Below are 27,592 nucleotides of genomic sequence, written 5' to 3' on the forward strand. Positions count from 1 at the left end.
ACATGACTCCAGGACCTGCAGATTGAGGTAACTGTCAAAAATCTCATAATGCACAGTAGGCAGTCTGTAGTTTTTCAGTGGCAGAAAGATTGGACTGCCTCGTGTGAGGCTGGTCCAGGCCATTAATGCTCAGGGCCCTGACAAACCCTCATGGAACATAAAGTAGTATATCCCTTACTGTAGCACGGAGCACCATTCTCCATTTCTATAGACTTTTGTTCGATTTTATCACAAATCTGTTGATAAAGAGTTTTTCAATAAATTCCCAAATCCTGGGGTCATGGGATCATGACATGTTAAACAAAAGAGTAAAAACAGTGTGCCTCTGTACTACTTACTTTGGAGAAACCTTTGAAAACATCCTGGCTGTCTCCAATATTGAATATTTCTTCTGAGGCTTCTGACTCTTGCTTTCTGAATTCCTGAGTTGGGCAATGTCAGCAAATGGCAATGCTGGCCACCCCCTCCATTGCCATCCGAGTCCGCACCGTTGCTAGCATGCCTGGATACAGGAACGTGTAGCCGGAGCCCATTTGGCACTCTGCTCTATCTTTTGACTTTCAAAGCTCACTTCAACCATACAAAACTATCAAGAAAATGAACCAGCTGGTAATGGGACACAAAGGCTGACAATGGTGCCCAGTAGGACATAAAGGACACCCAGTGGGACAACAGAGTCCCTGGCTGAGCTCTGCAACGTGGGACTGTGGAAGGGGGAAAATCCCCCTTCACCTCCATGCTGGTTCAAAGGCTGGCGTTGAGAGGAGGGCAATTAGAGCTGCCAATTGCTTTTCCTGCTGCAGCTTCCCCTTTGTCACCGCTAAAAGACTGACAGCCCGATAACGAGATGATAGTATGGCTGAGCCCATGTCCCTGAAACATGCTCACTGCTCTCCCCAGCAGACAGAAAGTGTCTGGACCATTCATACAAGAGCCTGCCTCAGTTCATTTTCTGATTTCTTCTTTCTCTTTAAGCTACTATACATCAGGACCTGATTCATCCACTCAGGCTGTTTCATTTGAGATCGTGCAAGTATTTTGGGTAAAATTTCACCCAGAAAACTTCTGTTGGTTTTGAATCATCAGGTACATAGAGCACGAAAAAAGGCATTCCCACAGTGGGATAGGGTCTGTTTAAGCCCGAGCTTCTGTGTGCATTTCACTGCCATACTTCACAGAGACGCGATTATTCACCGCTTAGTCACTGGCCTGTTTACTTTGTAGATAAAGGAATAGCTTAGAGGTGCTTTTTCTCCCAGTCCAGGATGTAGCACACCTCTGACCACAAAAATTTACATCAGTTCCTGCTAGCTAGCAAAACCAAACTTTGGTAAGTTCTCTGTATAGGGATCTGCTCTGAACCAGTGGCCTGGGCAGCAGCTCGGACCCTCCTGAAGACCTCTAGGTGCATCTGTTTTTTCCTGCCTGTGGCAGGAAAGCGGCAGGAAAATGGCAGGAATACCCTTCAAGGCAGAGATCTTGCAGAACAGTACTGGGAAAAAGTCATATGGGAGAGCTTTTCCTTATGCACATGTGGTGAGTTAGCCTTGGCTAACAGCAAAACTCTCACCCAGCTGCCCACTCATTCTCCTCCCTCAGCAGGAAAGGGGGAGAAAACAGGAAAAAAATAGGAGCGAGAAATCTCGTGGGTTGAGATAAAGACAGGGAAGTCATTTATGAGTTACTGTTGCAGGCAAAACAGACACAATTTGGGGAAAAGTAACTTCATTTATTGCCAATTAAAATATAATGTAATTACAAATTTGAGTAGTGGGAAACAAAAGGACAAATATTAAACCAACACCTTTCCTCCCCCCCTTTCCCAGACTCAGTTTCACTCCTTCACTGCAGACTCCCCTACCCACTCCCTGCCCAAAAGTGGTGCAGGGGGGATTGGGGGCAGGGGCTCAAGGTCAGTACAAAGTGGTTTCTCTCTGCCGCTCCTTCCTCCTCATCTTCCTGTGCTCCAGCATGGGATCCCCACAGGCTACAATCCTTCAGGAAAATCTCCTCCAGTGTGGGTCCTTTGTGGGCTGCATTTTCTTCAGGAATATCCATTTGCCCTGGAGTGGTTCCCCCATGGGCTGCTGTGTGAATATCTGCTCCGGCATGGTCCCTTCCACAGGCTGGCGGGAATATCTACTCTGGTATGAGTCCTCCATGGACTGCAGAGAATATCTGCACCACCATGGAGCACTTCCTCCTCCTCCTCTGACCTTGCTGTTCCTCTTTTGTTTCTCACTTTGTTCCTTCCTCCCCCCTCCATCTGGCAGTTTCTGCCCTTTCTTAAATATGTTTTCACAGAGGCATCACCAGCTTCACTGATGGGCTCAGCTTTGGCCTGTGGTGGGTCTATAACGGAGCTGACTGGAACCAGCATAAGGCAGCCCCTGACCTCTCTCCAGAGGCCACGTCTGCAATCCCCCGCTACCAAATCATTTCTGCGTATACCCCATACAGTATGGGAAGCTATATCCCCCAAATTCAGCTAGGGAAATGGGATGGGAGAGGAACTCAAGAAGGAGGAGAAGATTGAGATTCTGGAAGAACGAAATGCATGGGGTGCCCAGCAGGACGCTGCAGGTGGGAAGGGGTTGTGTGTGGGGGTGATATCTCACGCTGCTGATTTCCAATGTCTCTGCATTAGCCTCGTTAGTGCCAATGACAAAGATTGTTTCTGGGCAGGGCTGGCCAACTAATTTAGCTGCAGAGAGCCTGCCGGGCGTTCTGGCTCACTGCTCCAGGAACAGCCTGCCCCACGCAAGGTGCCTGTGATTGCGGTGGTGCTTGGCTGGCTCCAAACGAGCTGGAAATGGAGAGGGATGCAGCCAGACTGTCTGCTGGGGTGGCCCGGGACCTGCACAGGTCTTTGCGTTGATCTGCAGCTGAGGGGGTAGAGAAGCCTAAAAAGCCCTCGAACAGCTGTCTGTTTTGGTTGTTCCCTATCCTACTGGACTCCTGGGTGCTTCCAGGTCAAAGCTATTTCACGGATTGACCTTCGCAGCCTGAGGCTGTGTCGCTTTGCTGTAACTGGTGTTATGAAACACAAAATCTTTTGTGTGCAGTCACTTACGTGCAGTATATGTTCAATCGGGCAGCAGGGAGGACAACTGCTCTTCACCTTCCTGGTTGTGGCTCTCTGGGTCAGAGGGATGCTCTGAGAGAGCAGCCCAGGAAGGAGAGACTGCCCTGGAAACACCCTCAGGACAGAGCGGGCATGAGCTTTTCTTACCCCCCTTCTGCCGCATTTTGAGGTTTCTCTAAAATGGGACCTTTCTCTGAGCCACTGGAAGGCCATTCAGTTGCAAGGAGGGACTGAAAAACATGGAAGTGAAACTTATGAGACACTGCTGAGCCAGGAAAGACTGAGACTCCATGATGGTTGTGGGTATGCAGGTCCTTTTGTGGGGGAAAGCACAGACCCAACAGCTCTCAGAGAGAAGGTCAAGAAATACGGGGATAACGAGTGAATTGCTGCAAATCACACTGAGTTGGAGACTGAAAAACTCTAATTTTTTTAATGAAGTCTGCAAAAACACAGTGAAAATGAAGAAGGAATGGGATGAATGTGTAATATGTAAAAAGCATGAGTTACCTACCTGTGCACTTCTCTTTGGCTTTGAGGGAAGATCACTGCACAGACTGAAGGAAAGCCTGGGAAAGTTGGTAGCAGGGACAGAAGGAAATAGGAGTTCCCAGAAATGAGGAGCAACAAAACTGTGAGGAGCTTGATCTGCTCTAATTAGTAAGGAGGTCGTCTGCAGCCCCGTTCAGCAAAATTTGGGCACAACTCTGGGGCACAGGCACATGGCTGCATAGGCTCCACTTGAGTATTTTGGGCACTGTCAGAGCCTGGGCCACTACTGGAGATACTGAAATAAAGAGATGGTATTGAAGAGAATACCCTTACCTGTGAAGATCTGAAGAAGGCAATAGGATGGCAGGACCCCTGAGGTGCATAATCCCCCTGGATTTTGTGCATAACTGGGGGCATGACAATGCCCTTCTCTTTGAAGAGCATTTATAATGTATTTTACATGATAACGGCAGTTCATTCCCACCTCACAGTGTGTTAAGGATACCCGCCTCCCCAGCTCCCCATTTTCCACTCTGCTGTATTGTTTGAGCCATGAAATCACCAGCAATACTCCCTTTTGGCTGCATCCCTGGACAGATGCTGCATTGCTTGAGGAGGGGTGAGGCATGGCCGATTAATCTGTGCTCAGAGAGGCTGACTGTTGGGATTAGTGCTTCAGATGCTTTTAACATCTGCAGCTCCAGGACAGCCCCAAATTCATCAGCATTGGAAGCCGGAGGGTAGCAGCAAGGCTGGTAAGAGCTCTTACAGAGGGGGTTGCCTATTGAATTGCCGCTGCCAGATAGCAAGACAAGAGGGAGATTTTATGGGAAAGGTGGCAGCAGTGCCATTATCTTGGCACTTCCAAACCTATCATACAGTTTCTTGGCTGTGTCTGTGATTCCCAAGGCTAAGAAGGGTGTTGTTGGCTGTGTAAAGGGAGCAAGGCTGAGAAGCCAGGGAGAGGGCTGGAAGGACCCTGCAGAGTAGGCACAATGGAAATGTGTCAGCCCTGAAGGTCTCGAAGCTCCAGTTCCTTGTGTTTGGGAGACGGGGTGAGGATGGCTGTGGGACCTGGCAAGTCCCAGAGCTTGAGTCCAGCCCTTGCAGTAAACACAAGGTGCTGGACAAACCAGAGGTAGAGAGAGGAAAGGTGTTACTGAAGACTTACGTCATGTGGTTACTGTGGTTTATCTCTCTATCCAAAACCAGTCCGTCCCTGCTGGTCTGCTTATCTGAGCTGGGCTTTGTTACTCTGGGCTTCCCTCCTTGCTCTGACTCCATTTTTTTCCTGCACTAACTTCTTGTTTCTCTTCATCACAGGGTTTTATGAGCCTTTTGTTTGTGGAGACAGGCAGCACGGGATGAGAAGAGACTTCCGAGCAGCCATGGATGGGTTACAGCTGCGGGTAAGGCTCACCTCAAGCAAATCACAACCTTCCACCATCCTTCAGAGTCCCCGCAGCTAAGGGGAAAGAAAATACCACCTCCATCTATGCCTAGTGAGCCTGTTAGCTGGGAATTACTTCCTTGTCTGTCACTGTGGGGGAGCTCCAGGAGGCTGTTCAGGATTAAGCCCAGAGAGTGCCTGAGCTCCCGGCTTAAGCTCCCCCACCTCCCCTTCCTGCACACAGCCCAGCCTGCCCCCTCCCAAGCCCGCCCAGGGACGGCCGGCTGGAGCCACACAGGGGCTGTCCATCTCATGAGTTAATCGCCTCCTGTTCAGATGTCAGGAGGAGATGAAGCTGCTATAAATAGATTGTGAAGCCCTCATGGTTTCAGCTGTGATTCACACACATGGCAGAGAAGCATTAGGAAGAATTAACAGTCAATCTCTCAGGCACTTTCCTGAGTGCAAATGCCATTCTGTCCCTGTCACTTAATCTCCTTGCCCAGGGGAGGTCAGCAGCACTTTCTGGAGGGTCTGAATGGGTCAAATGGACAGGGAAACCCAGAGCAGCACTGTCGGGGAGCTAAAAACAGCCACTTCAGCCGGCATGACTGAGCAGCACCTGCCCATGATACGCGGCTGCATTTAGGAGCATGGCAAGGTGCTCTGCTCCCCCCTTACTGGGGCTGAGATCAGACGGTGTGGTTTTGTGACGGTACGCACACGCTGGGACGCCTGAGAACAGCCTCTGTGACTGAGACGGCTTCTGTCGATGGTATGTGCAGGGGACTGGGGCTCTTTCTGGCTCTCCCTAACCGGCATCGAGATGTGCCTCTGACAGAGCGGCTCACAGGGTCTGTGGTAGTCTGCCTAGATGAGCATGGTGGGGCAGGACAGTGTACCTGGGCGGTCTATGTGAAATCCCCATTTCTTCCCCCCACATCCTAATTTTTCAAAGCTCAGGGGAAAAAATGTAGTATACAGCTAACCTACCCATGGGAAGCTGTGTGCACTTGTTCCTGCATGTGTTTGCATTCATTTGCATGTGTCTAAGTGCTTGGTAGCCTCCCTCCCCCTGCCTTGCTGTGTTTATGCTGTTAGCAGTGACGGTCACTGAGCAATGTATGCAAGATGGAGAAACCAGTTGAAAGGGAGGTAAGACCAGACAGGTCCTGGAGTGGGAAGTGTGAGGAGTCTGTTTATAGGTATCTATCCATCTGTTTGTCTGACGGTCTCCCAGGTACAGGGAAAGAGTGGCGTTTTTCCTGAAAGGTAGCTTAGAGGGTAGAGCATCTCCTCAGGGTGATGAATATTCCTCGCACTTTTGCATATTTGATGCCCTGTCAATAAAAGAGAGATCCATGTCTCTAGTTTCATAGCATTGCCACAGTTTCATTGCATTGCCACTAGATTATGGGTCAGAGAATGAAAGAGACAATTCAGGGCACTCATCGTCCACAAGAGGTAAAGGGGAGTTTGGACTAAAGGATGAGAGTTCAGTGTCGGTATCTTTGGGTCCTCGGTTAGTGGTCTAGGGAGTCTGGAGTTCACAAGATGAGGCATATACCAGAAAATCTTTTCCTTTCACCCTGCTCTTAGGGACCCAGGAATCAGAGTTTCTCAGTGAAGGAAGGAAAGAGGTAGAAAAATGGTCAGAGGAACTGCAGGTTGGTGGGGGAGTCACCTTATTATGATGGGAATAAATCCAAGAAAGCCACCCCATGACTACTCCAGGGCAAAGGGCCCTATCCCACTCCTTGCTGGAGGAAAACGGCATCTCATTGCAGCTCTAGGCAACACTCTTCAGCATAAACTGAAGCCTGCCAGCGTGGGGGTGATTAAAGAGATCTTAATACACAGGCTTCTCCGTGTGTGGATATGATCTCCTGCCTACTAAGGCACTGTATGAAGTTGGTATATCTAAACCAAGCTGGTTTTGGTGTCAAAATGGCATTCTCCTATTTAGGAACACGTCACTTAGGCTGGAATATGGACTGCGTGTGTGCTCTGGCAGGCTCAGGTCTGAGTGGGTCTGCAGGCACCTGGATGGTCTTAAGCCATCCTTGAAGTTTTAATTATGTTATGGAAGAACCTGAAGTAAGCTGCCTTCATAAATTTATGTGGGAATGCCTGAACAGGCTAAAGGGCTTCAGAAATAATTGTGACATATTTCTGTTATTGTACAGAAAGTGGAATTGCAACCTAGAGTTTCAGCAGGGGCTAGATTCCCCGGTTGGATCCTCACAGAGCCACAGAACCATGTGCAAGTCTGGAAGTGGCTCTGCAGATTCCCTAGTTGTGAGTGACAAGGCTCAGCTGACTTGCAGAAGCTTTTGCAGGAACTATCCTGTATCTCAAAAAAGCAAAAAAGGGCCATGTGGAAATCTAAAGGGAGTATTTTAGTCTGTCTATCCTACAAGTGAGTCCAGACAACCTGAAACAGCTTTGGAATGTGGACCATATTGGATGCAAATGGCAGGCCATATGTTTTATAACATTAATTGCCAAACTTTCAAAAGCACCCTATTGACCTCCTACAGTCAGTGAAAGAGCACAGCTCATGCTTAGGCACCTAATCATTTGTCATCTGTTCCTTGTTTTTCTTCAACATTTATATGGTAGTATCACCAACCTGGATGGTCTCCAGTGTTGTGAGCTGCACAAACCCAAAATATTAGCCAGTTTTCCAAAACATGGCATCCATAAATGCCAAGCTTACAGATGGTACATGATATAATGGGAATTATAGACACAAAATAGAAGGGTAAGGGCAGTACATGGTGAAAAATCCCATCATTCATCTATAAAAGCTGGATCTGCTCAGATGATCTGGCTGGTGGCTGCCGTGAACAGATGCTGGACTCTGGAAAAAAGAGGTTGGAAAGATATGCAGGAAAAAGTCATGATGGTTGAGAAGGGAGGAAATGAGAGCTGTAACAGAGAATCCTGCCAGCCTGGGCTGATGATGTTCACCTGCAGGGAGGGGAAAAGGCAAAAGGAGTGGATGGTGATCTTCTGCAAGAGCCAACAAGGCCAACAAGGCCAACAAGGTAAGGAGAGTAACATCTTGCAAACCTCATTGGAAGACAAGAAGTCATCCCTGGTTCCAGTTATTTCAATGTGGGCTGGTATGCCCAGCTTTGGTGCTGCAATAGTACTGGAATTATTAGTCCATGTCCCTGCAGTAGCTTTATTCTCTGATGTAGTGTGCCTCTTTCACCTAGCTGATATGCATGAAAGGCATTTTTTCTCTGAGATCATATCTTTTCTGCTTACAGCAGGCATCCAGCAGCCGGAGCCTCCTCAAGGTCATTGTTATGGAGGTGAAGTGGATTCACATGTTGGTCATCTTCTTCTTCCTGTTGTCTGTTGCAATGACAGGCTGCTTTCTGTGGCAGTACAGCCTCCCCAAGGTGGAGCCCAGTGAGTAGTCATCTTTAAGCTTGGTCATGGTTTGGCGCAGAAATTTGTGAGACCAATAAATGCCTTTCTCCCCATGTGGACATTTTCCCCCAAAGAGTATTTCCCAAACAGCACACAAATTTGCCTCCTCCTAGCTGGTGCAAGGACACAGAGGAGGTGAACATTGGGTTGATAGAGTACCATGTAACTCTGCTGGTGTCCAGAGAAGCTACATTACTTCTGGTGCTAACCTAGGTTAATTGATATACCAAGGAGACATTTTATTTTACATTCTCTATCTTTTTCTTTAGCATCCTGTTGTAAAAGTCACTCCAGTTTAGAACAGGTTTTGTTTTACACCTTACCATGTGCTTCAGCTTATAGGTTTGCTTTCTTTCCTATTCCCCTAATCTTAGATCTTTGAACTGGCTCAAGACCCTGGTTCACACTAGAATTCCCTTATGTTGATTATAGAAAACTCAAACGATAGACTTAAGGCACTGTACGTGCAAGGATGAAATATATACAGTGTAACTGGATCAGAGTTTTAAGTAGCCCAAAGGTGGCATAAAATCCACAGTGGAGGTGCCAGAAGTACTTCATATACCAATGTCTGAAAAGATTTCAGACCCTACGTTTTTATCACAGAGTATCAAAGGCTGCCTGTAGGCTCTTGTGTATCCGTCTGCATTCATCTCAAAGTTTTCATAGTGCCATTTCTCTTCTCATCTGTATTTCTAATGCTTCCTGCTCAGTTCATAAGCAAAAAGATAAATAAGTGTTTTGTTTACAGCTTACAGAGCAGAGGAGCTGTGTTTATGAACACCTTGGGATCAACTGGGAAAATAGTGCCTCCAAGTAAGAGAGTTCCCATCTGCCCTGGTTTCGGCTGGGATAGAGTTAATTTTCTTCCTAGTAGCTGGTATAGTGTTATGTTTTGGATTTAGTAGGAGAATAATGTGGATAACACACTGATGTTTTTAGTTGTTGCTAAGTGGTGTTTCTACTAAGTCAAGGATTTTTCAGCTTCTCATGCCCAGCCAGCGAGAAGGCTGGAGGGGCACAAGAAGTTGGGAGAGGACACAGCCAGAACAGCTGACCCAAACTGGCCCAAGGGATTTTCCATACCATATGATGCCATCATGCCCAGTATATAAACTGGGGGAGTCGGCAGGGAGGGGTGGATCGCTGCTCTGAAACTAACTGGGCATCAGTCAGCGAGTTGTAAGCAGTTGCATTGGGCATCACTTGTTTTGTATAGTCGAATTCTTTTAGTAGTATTATTGTCATTTTACTATTACTATTACTATCATTATTATTTTCTTCCTTCCTGTCCTATTCAACTGTCTTTATCTCAACCCACAAGTTTTACTTTTTTTCGATTCTCTCCCCCCTCCCACTGGGTGGGGGGAGTGAGCGAGCGGCTGTGTAGTGCTTAGTCACCAGCTGGGGTTAAACCACGACAGTCCTTTTTGGCACCCAACATGGGGCACAACGGGTTGAGATAATGACCAACTGACTGGAATGTGTTAGAAGAAATTTGTTATAAACATTCATTATATTAGTTCAATAGTCGCTGGTCACAATGTTGATGTATTTGCTCTCAAAGTTGGTGCGCTTGTTCTTAAAGGTGCGTTATGTAACACCTTACTTGCAGTATATGCTCCCTGTTGTGCTGTTTATCACCCATGGGAACTGGGCGAGAGTTATCATGTTGTTGTACTTCGTAACATTGGCTTATGATACGATAGAATTGCTGGTCATGAAACTAATCTGGTATTTGTAGTCAGCATTGCCGTCATCTCCATACTTCGGGAGCCATCTATCAGAAACTATTAATAATTACACCTTTTACCTTTTCTTATCGGAGAGCCAATCCATGGGGGAGACATATTTCTTCACCTTCCCCTTCTCCTGCAGGCACATTACAATAGCTCTTGAGAATTTTGAATATCCTTGGGATGTTCAAGCCAGCATGTTCCTATTGCTATGTCTCCTGAATGTGTTCCAGGTCTTGTTTAAGGTTAAACAACTATTTAAGAATATCACCCAGAGATCTGCCCTGAGGCTGGATAATCATGGGTGGCAGGGTGTGGGGAGAATATGAGCAAGTACCTAGAGAACTTCTCACCTCCAACGGTTTGGAACTTCACTCCTGAACAACTACAGGACCCTGATAAAGTGGTAAAATATTTGAAAGGAAAATGCTGTGGCTGTTCCAAAGAGGGACAACTTACCGCACTGTGCTGGGCCCTGGCCAGTGTCTACCAAACACTGCTTGATATTATGCAGCACCCTCAGGGGGAAGGGAGAGAAAACAGACTGACAGGCACTGCGGCTACTCCAACCCCAGCGACAGGCACTGCAGCTGAACCAGAGAACCAACCTGTGCTGGCTTCTGTACAGGAGAATAAATGTACAAAAACATCAGAGAACCAGAGGTAATCACCCAATCCCTATCCCTGAGTGAGCTGTGGGATATGTGGAAAGATTTCAGCCATCGTCCAGGTGAGCACATTATCACCTGGCTGCTCCGATGCTGGGCCAATGGGGCTAGTAGCCTGGAATTAGAGGGTAGGGAAGCCAAGCAGCTGGAATCACTTTCTAGGGAAGGTGGCATTGACAAGGCGGTTGGAAAAGAGACACAAGCCCTCAGCCTCTGGAGGCGACTCCTGTCAAGCATGAAGGAAAGGTATCCCTTCAAAGAAGATGTTATATGTCAACCAGGCAAGTGGACCACCATGGAAAGAGGTATCTACTACCTGAGGGAATTAGCCATGCTAGAGATGTTTTATTATGACCCGGACAACGCACAATTACCCAGAGATCCGGATGAAGTCCAATGCACATGACTCATGTGGCAGAAGTTTGTATGGAGCACACCATTGTCGTATGCCAATCTATTGGCAGTGATGGACTGGAAAGACAAAGAGGGACCAACGGTGGATGAATTGGCTGGCTGAATCCAGCAATATGAAGACAGTCTCTCTTCCTCCCTCATCTTGGCTCTGGAGAAACTGCCAGACATACCAGCCAAGAAACTGTCCCGGGAGTTCCGGCAATTCAAAGAGGATATGTCCTACTCCCCACCTGTACAGGCTCATATCTCAGCTATTAGCAGTAAGCATTCCTCTGTTCAAGAGACTGAATATAGAAGGTACACACCACGGGGTACCCTGTGGCTTTACCTGCGTGACCACGGAGAGGACATGAGGAAGTGGGATGGAAAACCTACTTCAATCCTAAATGCACAGGTACATGAGTTGTGAGGAAAAACAACCACAAAAGGGGATTCTTCCAGGAAAAATGCTGCTCCAGTTTCCAGCAGGCAATTCCCCAGACAGAGTAGAAGGGCTGATCTTACTTCTGATCCTCTTGAAGGGACTTCTAAGTAATTTTTACAAGAGTGAGTAATGAATACTATGACCAGGATTAGAGGGGCCCTGCCTCCAGCCAGGTGGAGGAAAGGGACAACCGGGTTTATGGGACTGTGTGGGTTCGATGGCCTGGCACATCAGACCCACAGGAGTATAAGGCTCTAGTGGACACTGGTGCACAGTGTACTCTAATGCCATCAAGCTATAAAGGGGTAGAACCTATTTGTATTTCTGGGGTGACAGGGGGATCCCAACAGCTAACTGTATTGGAGGCTCAAGTGAGCCTAACTGGGAATGAGTGGCAGAAACACCCCATTGTGACTGGCCCAGAGGCCCCGTGCATCCTTGGCATAGACTATCTCAGGAAAGGGTGTTTTAAGGACCCAAAGGGGTATAGGTGGCCTTTTGTATAGCTGCCTTGGAGATGGAGGAAATTGAACAGCTGTCTACCTTGCCCGGTCTCTCTGAGGACCCTTCTGTTGTGGGGTTGCTGAGGGTCGAAGCACAACAAGTGCCAATCGTTACCACAAAGGTGCACAGGCGGCAACATCGCACAAATCGAGACTCCCTGATTCCCATTCATACGCTGATTCATCGACTGGAGAGCCAAGGGGTGATCAGCAAAACTCCATCACCCTTTAACAGCTCCATGTGGCCAGTGCAAAAGTCTCATGGAGAATGGAGACTAACAGTAGACTATCGTGGCCTGAATGAAGTCACACCACCGTTGAGTGCTGCCATGCTAGAACTTCAATACGAACTGGAGTCAAAGGCAGCCAAGTGGTACGCCACAACTGATATCACTAATGTGTTTTTCTCAATCCCTTTGGCAGCAGAGTGCCAGCCACAGTTCGCTTTCACTTGGAGGGCGTCCAGTACACCTGGAATCGACTGCCCCAGGGGTGGAAACACAGCCCCACCATTTGCATGGACTAATCCAGACTGCTCTGGAGCAGGGTGAAGCTCTGGAACACCTGCAATGCATTGATGACATCATCATATGGGGTAACACAGCAGAAGAATTTTTTGAGAAAGGGCAGAAAATAATCCAAATCCTTCTGAAAGCCGGTTTTGCCATAAAACAAAGTAAGGTGAAGGGACCTGCACAGGAGATCCAGTTTTTAGGAATAAAATGACAAGATGGACGTCGTCACATCCCAATGGATGTGATCAACAAAATAGCAGCTATGTCTCCACCAACTAGCGAAAAGGAAACACAAGCTTTCTTAGGCGTTGTGGGTTTTTGGAGAATGCATATTCCAATTACAGTCTGATTGTAAGCCCTCTCTATCAAGTGACCGGAATAAGAATGATTTTAAATGGGGCCCTGAGCAACAACAAGCCTTGGAACAAATTAAACAGGAGATTGTTCATGCAGTAGGCCTTGGGCCAGTTTGGGCAGGACAAGATATTAAAAATGTGCTCTACACTGCAGCCACGGAGAATGGCCCTACCTGGAGTCTCTGGCAGAGAGCACCAGGGGAGACCCGAGGCTGACCCCTAGGGTTTTGGAGTCTGGGATACAGAGGATCTGAGGCCTGCTATACTCCAACTGAGAAACAGATACTGGCAGCCTATGAAGGAGTCTGAACTGCCTCAGAAGTAGTTGGTACTGAAACACAGCTCCTATTAGCACCCCCACTGCCGGTGCTGGGCTGGATGTTCAAAGGGAAGGTTCCCTCTACACATCATGCAACTGATGCTACGTGGAGTAAGTGGGTTGCACTGATCACACAATGGGCTTGAATAGGAAACCCCAGGCGCCCAGGAATTCTAGAAGTGATCACGGACTGGCTAGAAGGCAAAATTTTGGAATGTCGCCAGAGGAGTAGGTGATGCATGCTGAAGAGGCCCACTGTATAATAAACTGCCAGCAAATGAGAGCAATATGCTCTGTTCACTGATGGGTCCTGTCGCATTGTGGGAAAGCATTGGAGGTGGAAGGCAGCTGTATGGACTCCTATACGACAAGTTGCAGAAACTGCTGAAGGAGAAGGTGAATCGAGTCAGTTTGTGGAGGTGAAAGCCATCCAGCTGGCTTTAGACATTGCTGAACGAGAAAAGTGGCCAGTGCTCTATCTCTGTACTGACTCATGGATGGTGGCAAATGCTCTCTGGGAGTGGGTGCAGCAATGGAAGCAGAGCAACTGGCAACGCAGAGGTAAACCCATCTGGGCTGCCGCATTGTGGCAAGATACTTGCTCCCGACTAGAGAATCTGGTTGTGAAAGTACGTCATGTAGATGCTCGTGTACCTAAGAGTCGGGCCACTGAAGAACATCAAAACAACCAACAGGTAGACAAGGCTGCTAAGATTGAAGTGGCTCAGGTAGATCTGGACTGGCAGCATAAGGGTGAATTATTTATGGCTCGGTGGGCCCATGACACCTCAGGCATCAGGGAAGAGATGCAACATATAGATGGGCTCGTGATCGTGGGGTGGACCTGACCATGGATGCACAGGTTATCCATGAATGTGAAACGTGCTGCAATTAAGCAAGCCAAGCAGTTAAAGCCTCTTTGGTATGGAGGACAATGGCTGAAATATAAATATGGGGAGGCCCGGCAAATAGATTATATCACACTCCCACAAACCTGTCAAGGCAAGTGCCATGGGCTTACAATGGTGGAAGCAACCACCGGCTGGCTGGAAACCTATCCTGTGCCCCATGCCACTGCCCGGAACGCTATCCTGAGCCTTGAAAAGCAAATCTTATGGCGACACGGTACCCCAGAAAGAATTGAGTCAGACAACAGCACTCATTTCTGAAGCAACCTCGTAGACATCTGGGCCAAAGAGCATGGCATTGAGTGGGTGTATCACGTCCCCTATCATGCACCAGCCTCCGGGAAAATCGAGCAATACAATGGACTGTTAAAGACTGCACTGAGAGCAATGGGTGGTGGGACCTTCAAACATTGGGATGCACATTTAGCAAAGGCCACCTGGTTAGTTTACACTAGGGGATCTACCAGTCGAGCTGCCCAATCAGAACTTCTACATACTGTAGAAGGGGATAAAGTCCCCATAGTGCACATGAAGATTATGTTAGGGAAGACAGTCTGGGTTACTCCTGCCTCAGGCAAAGGCAAACACATTCATGGGATTGCTTTTGCTCAAGGACCTGGGCGCACTTGGTGGGTGATGCAGAAGGATGGGGAAGTCCGACGTGTGCCTCAGGGGGATTTGATTTTAGGTGAGAATAGCCAATAGATTAAATTGTATGATGTTAATTGCTATATAACCCTGCCACTGTAAGTCTTCATTACTACAATTGTTATATGCTATACCAATGGTACTACAGTAAGAATCACTTAGATTAATGAAGAATGAACTTTTTGATAAAACCAAGCAAAGCACAGTAGTGATGGAACCAGAACTGACTTCAACATGCAACAATCCAACACTACATACCATCCTCCTGTTGTGCCCAACGTCACCCCCACCCCCCCCCCCGCCATACTGCACTGAAGCCCAGTCCTGCTCTGCCGACTGAGCGGACTTCGCACCATCCCTCCTGCCCAGAAGGACTGTTACGACAGATGGAGCCCAAAGTCATGGACTAAATGAACTCAGCAGACATTTTATAGGCCCACAGACTAAGGGAATGATATCTGTGTGTATATATATATATCTCAAAGGACAAGAAAGGTGATGGTGATTAATTGGGATGTATTGGAAAGTGTGGGACCTGAGCATGACATAAATGGTATAGAATAAGGGGTGGATACTGTTCTGGTTTCGGCTGGGATAAAGTTAATTTTCTTCCTAGTAGCTGGTATAGTGTTATGTTTTGGATTTAGTAGGAGAATAATGTGGATAACACACTGATGTTTTTAGTTGTTGCTAAGTGGCGTTTCTACTAAGTCAAGGATTTTTCAGCTTCTCATGCCCAGCCAGCGAGAAGGCTGGAGGGGCACAAGAAGTTGGGAGAGGACACAGCCAGAACAGCTGACCCAAACTGGCCCAAGGGATTTTCCATACCATATGATGTCACGCCCAGTATATAAACTGGGGGGAGTTGGCCAGGAGGGGCAGATCGCTGCTTGGGAACTAACTGGGCATCGGTTGGCGAGTGGTGAGCAACTGCCTTGTGCATCACTTGTATTGTATTTTCTAATTCTTTTATTATTATTATTGCCATTTTATTATTATTATTATTATCATCATTATTATCATTATCATTAGTATTATTTTCTTCCTTTCTGTCCTATTAAACTGTCTATCTTAACCCACAAGTTTTACTTTTTTTTGATTCTTTCCCCCCTCCCACTGGGTGGGAGGAGTGAGCGAGCGGCTGCGCGGTGCTTAGTCACCAGCTGGGGTTAAACCACGACACCGTTTCTCACTGAGTTTAAAGATCTTTGCTTGCCACAAAAGTTTACGATATGTCTCTGGCATATGCAGGATACAGCTAATTCAGAAGACAGCTAATACACTAGGTATGCAGCCTATCAACTGTTGTTACAGTGTTAGATTTCAGGTGGCACTCACAATTCACTTCTACATCCATTTTCTAAGGTTACGATATGCATGGGACAACTCCGTCCTCCTGAACCCAAACTCAGACTTTCCCCTAGACGTGGGCAGGGCACTTTCATGGGGTCTAAACCCACTGTCAGGTACCCTACAAAGTCTTCTGTAGTCCCAGTTCCTTACTCTTCCAGGTTGGACAGTCAGTTGTAGCCTATTGCAGCTCCTGTCCATCCTGTGTCCATCCCATGTTGGAATAAGCAATAACAGAGCACAGTGTCCTCTTCAAGTCCTGTTTTATGTGAGATAGAAACAATTCAAGATTGTCTCTTTCCTATGCACAAGTGTCCTTCAGCTTTGGACAACACAAGCAAGAAAGTTAGTGCTGACTGCTGGATGAGGTTAAAACTTTGTTAGTGTGTCTATTGAAGTCACGTATGCTATCTTTGAAATGTTTTCCAGGCCCATCTGTGATGGAAGTGAGATCAGCAGCTGTGTATATGTGCCCCCGCTATCCTGAACCAGTACCACTGGACCACCCAATCCCCATTCTGAAGAACGCGTTGGAGAAGGTCTGTGAGGAGAAGGGAACAGAGGGAGACAGAGCTCATGACTGCTTTTCTGAAGGTGTAAAGGGGAGAATATGTATTTTGCCCCTGAGCTTCTCTGGGGAAGGAGGGTAGGGAATCGAGGAGGTGGAGAACATGTGAATCTAGAAATGGGTATATAAAACTCTTTCACTGAACATACAGAACAGGTCAATAAGCAGTTATCTTATCCAAAGGGTAAGCTATGATGAAGAAACATTATTACTTGTCCATCAGAAGGTCTGGTGAGCATACGTCAGCACAAAATGATGGCTCTTGGTATCTTGTCTGCTATTAGACAGCCCTCATGTCCTGGAAAGTAGGTGACTCATGTAACTAGTTCCTATTCATCAGTGTCTGCCAGTTCCTTATTTTATTGCTTTGCTGGCTTTCCCCATGCCACCATTTAAAAATTAAAAAGCTACTTGTAGGTAACTTCAAGGAAGGGAATGGAGGGGAAGGGGAAGAGGAAGGAGACCTGCATCTGAATGAGAGAGACCTGCTTTTCCTCAGTATGATACACTGTCTCTGAAATTTTAGCGCTGTCTGAAATTCTGGTAGGCTCTATTTGCAATGAGGAAATATTGCAGCATTGCCTTGACTGTGTGGACCATAAGGATAGCCACGCTCTGACAGGACACTCCTGATTTTGTAGACCCCTATCATATAATATACCCTCTCATTTGTCTCTTTCTCATAAGTAGCTTAATTAGTCATAATAGAAGCTGTCCCACAGCCCTGATCATTCTTTTTACCCTTCTTTGAATCCTTTCCAACTCTAGCATACTCTTGTGGAGATGCGGGAAAGAAGTACTGTATACAGTATTCAAGGTGCAAGTGGATCAGGGAATTATACAGTGATAAAATGGTGTTTTCTGTTTTATTTTATGTTACTTTTCTAATAATCCCTCATCTTTGATCTACCTTTTTTTGTACCATAGGGCACTGAGCAAATATTTACACAGGAGCATCCATCATAGCCCCAAGATCTTGTTCCTGGGTGCTAATGACCAGCTCGCTGCCCATCTGTGTGTATGTGTTGTGAAGTTAGGGTTGTTTTCCTGCATGCACATCACTTTATCTACTCTGAATTTCAATTGCTATCACTTCACATTCACTTTTATGAAGTCTCTGCCGCTGTCTCTGGGGTTACTGTAGAGAGGTATTTTATTATTCAGTTAGGATTAGTCAGAGAGGTGGGGGAATGTGCAGAACATTAAGTGTCCATCAGAGAGTCATCTAACCTCCCTTCTTTGTGCTCCTCAGAAATGAAGTATCCAAGCAATTCTTTGAAAAAAGTGTATCTTCAGATGCCCTTGGGTTCTGCCTAAGTCTGTGGACACTCGAACCCACACTAAAGATCTTGCACTACCTGAGACAATCTACCATCCTGTGCCAGGCCAGGGACCCTGGAACTGGGACTTTAGACAGTACCAGATGCGATTATATTGCATACAGGGGAGGACATTTTCCTAGCCCACGGCAGCCTGAAACAAGAGAGTGACATTCACTCATGCATGAGGCTTAAGGAAACATTTCTCTTCTAAGGGTAAATACTTTTGCTTATCAGAAAGGCCTACATTTTCCTCTGAAAGTCTTGCTAGTGGCCAAATCCAAACACTGAGTATTGGATTCAATGACACTCGAGTCTAGAAGAGCATCACATATTTCTGTCAGCTTTCTGCAGGTCCAGGCAGGTCTACATGCCAGACTCTCTCTGAGAAAACTCTAAGGAGGACCATGCTTGCTGACGTGAGACCAGTCTGTTCTCTGGAGGTGCTGACATACCTAACCATACTAGATGGGCCACTGGCACATGGGGAAGGGAGAGTAAAAAACCACTACAGAAGGACTTGGCACAAGTTGGATGTTTCTGCTGCTGGCTGTCAGTGCACCTCACCAGTCCATCCAGTGAAGAGGTCCTGAGGACATGACTCAGCTTGGCCTTTCTTGTCTCAAATGCTGGGCTCGGAAGGCTTTTTTTTATGTCTTAACCTTTCTGTGCAAAAGATAACTTATGCATGATGATGACATAGCTTTGAAAAAGTCATAGAAGAGCAAGACCAATGCATTCTGCTTGCAGGAGGTGGGTGGAGCGCAGCTGGATGATTAGGTCTACACAACCCTGGCACAACAGGGAGCAAAGAGCAATCCCAGCCCTCTAGTTGCTCAGTGCTGTTTCTCAGATTGCGGTTTATACAGGAGTCCTAGCTCTAACATGTTTCATGGCATGAAAAGTGTCATGGGATATTCAAAAAGTCTGGATCTTTTTCTCATACATCTTTAAACCTAAAATACTAGTGCAAAAAACAGATGTGCACAGTACAATTTAAAAAGGAAGAAATTACAATTATTAGGTTTTAGCATTTGTTTTTAATCATATAAGTATCATAGGTATTACAAGGATCAGCACCACATTCTTCTACGCAGTGGACATGTAGACTGAAAGAAAGATACTGGATAATTCAGCATAAGCAATTCAAAGAAACACTACTGTTAAAATATTTTCTTTTGCCAAAACACATTTGAAAAAAACACTCTCAGGTGCTTGGAAGTAAGGAGGGCTGATGGTCTGGGTTTTCTACCGCTTGTTACAGACTAGATGCATTACAAGACTCTCCATTTGGAAGTTTATAATTTCCCATCATTCTCCAGGTAGATATGATGCTGCGCCAAAAGATTCATAGCTCTGGTCTCCCTGCCATGTCTGCCATTGTTATCTACAACGACACTGTGCTCTGGACAGGCAACTTCGGAAAGAAGAATGGTTCGGACCCCTCCTCAGTGGTGCCCAATGAGTACACTATTTACAGGTGAGACAGATGTATCACAGGCATGAGAGCTAGAAAAACAGCAGATACACATCTGGAGATCTGATATCTGGGAATAGAGCCACTGTCACAAACCGCATCTTCTACTGGCTCAGGTCCACTGCAGAAACCTCTTCTGGGTTACACTGAAACTTTGTGAGACAATGCTTCAGCTAGTCTCTAAATTATCATATGCTTGTGGCTTACTGAGTTGTTTACTTTGGATTTTTTTTTTTTATTATTTTTAATTTGATCTGACAATATTTTGAATTGGAGTAGCAGTGACCATCCTGAAGAACCTGAAAACATACTACTCCTTACATAGGAATGTCTCCATGCTTTGAGGAGGCCTAGGGCACAAATTTGAAGACTGAGAGCTAGCACAGATTTGTGAGCAGTGAGGAGACAGTGCCATAGGGTAAAAAAAAAAAAAAGTTCAGTCTAGCAAAAAATGGAGTTTGGGAAGAGTATCTGCTGAACACTTAAAGTAGACCTGTACACTTACTCATTCTCCCAGTAAAGTCAAAACCATATTGGCCATTATTTTTTAGATGAAGATAGACTCAAGCTCTTAGTGTGTGTTAAAAAACCAAAAACAAATACAAAGGAAGTGTTTACTTCCTTTAAAGATGTATTTTCAGTGATTTGTAACTGTGCTATATATGAAACATATGGGCTGCACTCTGACTATCAAATGTCCTCAGAATAAACAATTTCGGAAAGTTTCAGCAGCTGTGATCACTTGTTTTTTCCCCGCTCTGTATCATGGTAAATCCCTGCATAAATGACCTCATGCTATTTCTTCCAGAACCATAGAATGGTTTGGGTTGGAAGGGACCTTAAAGGTCTTCTAGTTCCAACCCCCCTGCCATTTGCAGGGAAAGAGGAACCCGTCCCTGGGTGGGCTCGAACCACCAGCCTTTCGGTTAACAGCCGAACGCGCTAACCGATTGCGCCACAGAGACTGTGGGGAGATAGTGCTGAAGGTTATGTTGCAGTCCATAAGTGCCAGAGTTAAGGATATTAATTCAGGCTTCTTACCTGCATTTTAGCCATTCCCTTCTGAATTAGCAAAGGTGTTGCACGTAAAGCTACAGGCAGTGGATCAGTTGAGTGATCTCATGTATTAAACATCTTTCCTCTTGATTCATGGGTTTCTTAATGCTTAATTTCTATAAATGTTTGCTCCTTAACAGAATTGCCAGTGTCTCCAAGATCTTTCCCACCATTATGTTGTACAAGATGTGGGAGGAAGGAAAAGTCACCTCTCTTGATGACCCATTGGAACGCTATGCCCAGAACTTTGTTATTAAGAACCCTCTGGGAAGGCTCAAGGAATCAGAACAGAGATACACAGCAGATGGGCTGATTTTTTTGGAAAAAGGCTCAATGCCACTTAAGCCATCACCTGTTACCTTGCGCAGAATGGCCAGCCAGCTCTCAGGTGAGACAACACTGTTACCTGCTTGCCCTCTGCCCACCACTATGCCACTTGAAAGAGACCACAGAGAGAGAACAGACCATATGCCAGGGATAAAAAAGATTGCTGTTGAGGCCATTTCCCAGTGTGGACCCTGCACCTTTACACTTCCCAGAGGTCAGGCAGGACCCTTGGAAGCAAGCTGTCAGCAGCTTCATGAAGTACTAAAAGGAAACTCTTGTCGAGGCCACCTGCTAGGAAGGGGGCCAAGCTGCCCTGTGGGCTGGGGAATTGTTTTTCCCACGCAAGGTGAATATATATTTCTTTTAACACAGTAGCATGACCTTGTGCTGGTTTTGGTTGGGATAAAGTTAATTTTCTTCATAGTAGCTAGTATGGGACTATGTTTTGGATTTGTGCTGGAAACAGTGTTGATGATAATTCAGGTCTGTCCTGAAATCAGGCTCCAATTGCATAACAGTTTTTTGTACTCCAGCCCAGAGTGCTCTCTTTTTTCTGAGATCTAGACTTGAGGGTCAAAGTGGCACCAAACCTCTTTGCTTTGAACAGATAGACCTTGATTGCTGAGCTAAATTTAGCAGTCAGTGTGGTTCCTGATCTGGGATTCCTGAGCTATTAATAGCTTTGTACTTGCTGGCAGAAGACTATTAATCTGCTGCTACCTTCATAATTGGGTAAAACTCTTACATTAAGGTAGAAGGAGCTCACAGGACTCAGGAGAACTTTAACCTTTCTCAGAAATAAAGCTGCTAATACTTGACTCAAAGATTCTAGAATTTAATGGCCAAAGAGACTGTGCTGATATCTCATGTGGTATTTTGATTAAACTCTGTAGCACCTGCATTATTCCAGATTGGAATAAATGCCCTAAAATCAGGACCTAAGATCAAAATAGCATGTAGGCAAATTGCAGTACCTCAGGACGGGGTACAGCATCACCTGAAGCGAAGCAATATCAAAATAAGGGTTCCCCAAAAAGGAATGATGTAGCTGAAATCTGGAAACAAACAGACAAACAACCCAAAGGTGCCAGTGACAGCAGGAGGCAGAAAGAAAGATGTGTGCGCAACCCTGCCCAGCCCCTCTCCCTGCAGACAAGGTCTTGCTCTAGCCAGCCTGATGATGTCCTCAGGGGCACCAGCTCTGCCTGGTCCCCTCTGACTCTCAGGAGCACCTGAAGTTGGTCTGGCTGCTCCTTGCAGGAGCAGTGTGTGCTGGGGCTGCAGCTCCCAGACCTGCTGCAATTCCCTGTCACCTAGTGAGGTGTGAGGTATGCCCTAGAAATACTTGTAGGAAGCATATGTCAAAAGTGTACCTGGTCATAGCATAATTGCTTGTAATGTGCAGCCATTCCATTGCTTCCATCACTGTGCTGGATTTGTGCCACTGTTTAGCTCCTTTTACATTCCTATGTCTTTTTTTTTTTAGAATGTGGCCCAAATTTCCCAGACCACACCAGCAGGGCACACCAATCAGCTGGGACCCTGACAATTTAGTAGAAGGAGAAGAACAGTTTCAAAATCCCAACTGAAAATCAAATGAATGTTGAGGTCACATGTTACATTTCCTGTCTGCCAAAACCCAAAAAGGAATACGTTCTGCTTAGCATCAATATCAAAGCCACTGCATGACATATTGTAAAGTGTTTTTCATCTAAATTCTTCCACTGGAAACTGATCTATAATATATCCTCATTATCTGGGCTTTTCTACATTGCATATTACAAAAGTAACTCCAAAGATTTTTCTCCTCAACACTTGATGGGTACATTGCTAGAGGGAATCTCCAGCTTGTTAAGACTATGATTTTCAAATACATATGAATGACAGTACGAGATGCTATTGTAAATTATTAACAGCATGCTTGTCACATCAATTAGCAGCCCATGAGGTATAAATCAATGACTGTGGATTTTCTATTATGCTCACACATTCTCTGGTTTATCATTTCTAATGAACCTCAAGAGAGACATCACACTGCTGTCATGGTGCTGGTTGAACTCTCCCAGTGGTGCGACATTTTCTTCATTGCCATTGTGGCAAGTAGGAAATGAAGGAGCCCATTGTCTACTGGAAGATGCTCAGTGCACCTCTTATCTGGTCATTCAGCTGCACAAATAACCACAGACCAGAAGCAGAAAAAGTGCTCTCATTCCCGTTCAAAACCCAAGGTCAGGCCAATTGAGAAAAACAGGTGTTGCTGCTACAAAAGAATAGGGCCTCATTCAGCTTTGCCATGATTAAGCACATGCTCACTGAGCAGATGATTGCAAGTCATTTTTCTGTCATGTACCCTTCCTGATTTCCTCCTAACCTCTAAATCAAAGTCAGCTGTAAACTGCAATGAGGATTTCATTCCAGATGTAATCCAAGTTCCGGACTTGGTGAGCTGTAGATCCTGTGCAAAGGAGCTGTGGCATTTTTAAAAGTCCTAGCCAAAAGTTTTTAGGGAATCCACATTCAGTGTTGTGGAATTAAAAATGAAAAGAACTTCAATATTTCTACATTCAGAAACCCTGAATAAATGTTGCTAAAGCTGAAAAAAACCAACCCTGGAAATACTTTAGGCCAAGCCTAGAATGGTTCAGAGAAGTTCAAGCCCTCTGTAGTGAGGTGTAAAGAACAAAAACCTGTTTAAAGGGGCTGTTACACACCTTTGTAGCCAAGGGAATACAGTCACATGGAAATACGGACAGGGATTTCCCCAATACGCCCTTCTCTTCCAAAATACACTTGGGGATACAGGGTATTTTTAATCATTCATCAAGGTATTTTTACTGAAAAGTAACAGCCCAGAGTTGGTGCTGGCATAGGCCTTACCCAGATTCAGTGGTCCGTGCCTTGAATACTGTGTCCTGCAGTCCAGGTCCTTGCAGCACATTTGCTATGTGTGTAAAGCACATGTATGCATCATTGTTGTGTCCATCTTGCCATTGAATCTTGCCTTTTGCTCACTCTTCACCAGACTCAGTTTCCCGGACCATGATTTCTCTGAAATTGTTAATTGCTCTTTTCCATGGCAAAGGTCTGCCCAGGAGGCTGCGATCTACCAGCCTGCTGTGGAAGGGCAATACGCAAGACGCTCTAGCTCTCCTGAAAGATGATGTCTTGGTCGCTGATCCTGGAACCAGGTCAGATATATTCGCTTATGAGCCTTTGGTCTGGGTTTGTGTTCTCCACTGATCTGAGCCCCACCTGCAGTCTCCATGGCCAATGGATAAAAGACAGCCACTCCTAAAGGGAGCTTCAGCCATCTACCCATACACCTGTCTTAAGCTGGAAAGAGTGTCTGTTGGAGGTGCCAGGGTTTTTTTTAATGTGTATAGAACCTGAGTGAGAAGCCTAGATGAGGCAAACTAAACTGCTATAGTTAGGTCCAATGAGCCTTAAATTGTGAAAGATGCGGAATTTCAAAAGTGGAAAGACGTGTTAATTCAATTGGTTTAAACCATCATAGATTTCACTTAAAATCATGCTATGTCTGTAGATATTTGCATGTCTCTAAATTATCTATAAGTTCTATTAATGTTTGTTGCACTTTATATAGCCTGTTAAAAGTCTATTACCTGAGTTGCAAACACTCAAAAATATGAACAGGATCCAGCGGACAGCAGGTGAGGGAAAGGATTCAGATTAACTGGGAAAAACTTTCTAAGTCTGCAAAATTTTTAGGGAATAGAATTACATTCTGAAATAATTTGCCTACGGTTGCTGAGGATTCACCATGGCTTGAAGTCTGCAATCTTAGAAAACTCAATGGCTTGATCATGGCAACCTTGTATTAGTTCTGTCCCATGTCATGTAGGAGGTTACGATAGATGTTCCTTAAAGGATCTTAAGACTTTAATACCATCATCTTCTTTGGTATTTATATATGCTCACCATTAAGATACATAAGGACATCCACTCATAGTCTCTCAACCCCTTATTACCTGACATGTTGATAGTTTTAACTCTGTCTCCCTGTTCCTGGATATACTTCCCAGCTAACGGGTCTTCCTAAAGGAAATTCCCATTCATTGATAATAGAAATTTTAACATATTTTTCTGGGTATGTTGAAATTCAGCTCCATTTCAGGTATAAAATTTTAGATCCAGAATATATTTATTCTTGGGGTAGAAATATATATGCTTATCATGCGTTTATTCAGCTAGATGGGCTGGAAATGGTCAAAGTGATACCAAATTTATGATCTAAATAGGCCTCAGTGAGATGTGTGCCTTCACACCATTAAAAAAAAAACAAAACAAAAACCAAACAAGGTTGAAAACATCATGAACTTTGAAAATGTGTTTGAAAAAAAGTTGCCCATTCATGTCTCCATGTCATTAAACTTCATTCAAGTATAAAGACTTAAATCACTTTATGGATATTAAAGACTGAAGCACTCAGGTGTCTTTAATGACTCAACATGGCTGGATGCTGCTTTGTAGACTTTTAAGTGCTTTTTAAGTGCTTTTACCATCTTAAGGTAGCTTAGGTGCTTAAGTGATTATACCATATTACATCTCCAAAGAGGCTTACCTGGGATTTTGAGACCTTTAAGGTAAGCATCTGTAGCTCTTAAAATGAATGGATGTATTCTTTCGTGACCAATTATAAACAATAAGTCAGGATATGCAAATATATAGGGTTTTGCATAAAGTTTTTTTTTAGTTTTCCATCTCCAGCTCTCTTTCTGTACATAGTGGTTAAATAGCTCTGCTGATGTTCCCGTAAGAAATTTCTCTTTCTCGGCTTAACAACAAATCAAGGCAACAACATTCAGTTTTTCTCTGTCCCTCCTTCATCTCTCCTCTCTCTTTAGCATGACATCTGATAAAATGAGAATATTTCCCCAGAGGAGAGAGACCTAGGCCATTGTTTTTGCATAGTCATACCCACGCTGTATCACTGAGGTAAGGCTGATCCAGATATATGTCTCTTCCTTTTCAGATGCCACTACAGCAATTTGGCCTTCTCACTGATGGCACACGTGCTGGCTGACCATGCAGCTGAGGGGCAATACCAGCGCTGGATCTCAGAGAACATCCTGGACCGCTTGGGCATGGAGGACACTGGCTTCGACATCACGCCACCGATCCGCTCCCAGATGGCTGTGGGTTTCTATGGCAGCCGGCAGCCAGCCCCTCTCTATGACCTCGGCTGGTACAGGCCTTCTGGCCAGATGTACTCCACAGCTGCTGACCTTGCCAAGCTGGCAATGGTCTTCTTAGGCACCTACCACCGTCGTCTCCTAGAGCCTGACACAGTGAAGACGATGCTGACCCCTCTGTTTAAGTGCTCCACTGAATACTTTGCTAACAAGACCGGCACACCCTGGGAGATTAACGAGCAATTGGGATATGATGTCATTAGGAAGGACGGAGACCTCGACGGTTATTCAGCTACCTTCTCCCTTATCCCCAAGCTCCGCCTGAGCTTCATTGTGCTGATGGCAGGGCCCAGGCCTCAGGGTGGAGATATTGTGGCTCAGACGTATGAGTATCTCATTCCTGCCATGGAGACAGCATTCAGAGAGGCAGAGAAAAGCTTGATTCCTCCTCCAAGTCCAGGCCCTTATGTTGGCTACTATACGTATTCCAACTTGACTTTCTATGAGATCAAAGTTGGACCTGGTGGGGTGCTGGTCATGCAGCAGTTTGGGCCTCATGTGGAAGAGCTGATTCCTGAAAAGTACCGGACAATCAAGCTCCACCACCTGGAAGATCGTGTTTTCCAAGTTGTTTTTGACAAGGAGTTCCCATGTGTTCTGCACCTGGGCTCTGCCTCCATCTCACTGGAGACCCAAAATGGGCAGCTCTTTAACTTTTACCCATTCGATCGCAAGGGTTTGTCTCCTGGCTTTGATGCACCAGGGCTGAACACATACAATGTGGTGCGTGTACTTCGTAAACCTGTATTCTATAGCTAAATGTCCCCTGTACTTTTCTGACCACTTCTGGGAGGTGGCTCCAAATTTGTGTCTTACCAGACTCTCCTGTCTGTGTGGCTTTATGGATGCCATTTAAAAGGGAAAGATGGTGGCAAATTACTCTTTTGCCCAACAAATATGTCACGTCCCACTTCTAAAATGACTTTAATGGCTTGTGATCCCTGGCAGTGCACAACAGGCCAGCTAGCTACTGGGGATGCCTGCAGAAAAAAGAGGTGGGGATCTGCTGGATGGATGGTGTTTGGATGCCATAAAAAAAAGCCAAGCACTTAAGTTCCCACGCTTACATTGACTGTTTGATAACGATTGTGGTGATTGACTGGTATCATCAAAGGGCTGAGAATTTCCTGTGTCTCTCAGAAAATATCTTTTCTTCAGTCCAAGGGTTTTTCCAGTGCTCTTCAGGAGCCCATCTACCTTGAACAAGATTCCTCATCTGGTTTTGCCAAAAGCATTATGTGCTAGAAAATGGCACCAGCCTGATACCAGGCCCTGCTTGCGATACCCAGGAAGTGAGGGTCCATTTCTTTCCTGGGTCACAACAAGGAAACTGTGAAAAGAGCAGACAGCAATGTGGTTATGTCTTGGCTCCATGGATTT

General features: G+C 45.6%; 1 protein-coding gene and 1 non-coding gene across 2 annotated transcripts; one reads left to right on the forward strand and one right to left on the reverse strand.

Moving 5' to 3' along the window:
* Positions 1-4,941: 4,941 nt before the first annotated feature.
* On the forward strand, positions 4,942-26,971 carry LACTBL1 (lactamase beta like 1). Its single transcript, XM_050909612.1, has 7 exons — positions 4,942-4,986; positions 8,246-8,390; positions 16,682-16,791; positions 19,462-19,619; positions 20,813-21,060; positions 24,082-24,187; positions 25,993-26,971. The coding sequence occupies exons 1-7, from the start codon at positions 4,942-4,944 to the stop codon at positions 26,969-26,971; spliced, it is 1,791 nt and encodes a 596-aa protein (XP_050765569.1).
* Positions 20,508-20,581, reverse strand: TRNAN-GUU (transfer RNA asparagine (anticodon GUU)). The gene has a single exon. It is a non-coding gene; the product is annotated as a tRNA-Asn (tRNA).
* Positions 26,972-27,592: the final 621 nt, after the last annotated feature.

Source organism: Gymnogyps californianus, chromosome 21 (genome assembly GCF_018139145.2).
Source record: "Gymnogyps californianus isolate 813 chromosome 21, ASM1813914v2, whole genome shotgun sequence".
NCBI classification, from domain to species: domain Eukaryota; kingdom Metazoa; phylum Chordata; class Aves; order Accipitriformes; family Cathartidae; genus Gymnogyps; species Gymnogyps californianus.

Bases quoted from the DNA above. Each gene is read 5' to 3' on its own strand.
- LACTBL1 (XM_050909612.1), top strand. From the start codon at position 4,942: ATGAGAAGAGACTTCCGAGCAGCCATGGATGGGTTACAGCTGCGG. The intron at 8,391-16,681 runs GTGAGTAGTCAT...AATGTTTTCCAG, and splicing joins CCTCCCCAAGGTGGAGCCCA to GCCCATCTGTGATGGAAGTG. The intron at 24,188-25,992 runs GTCAGATATATT...CTTCCTTTTCAG, and splicing joins GTCGCTGATCCTGGAACCAG to ATGCCACTACAGCAATTTGG.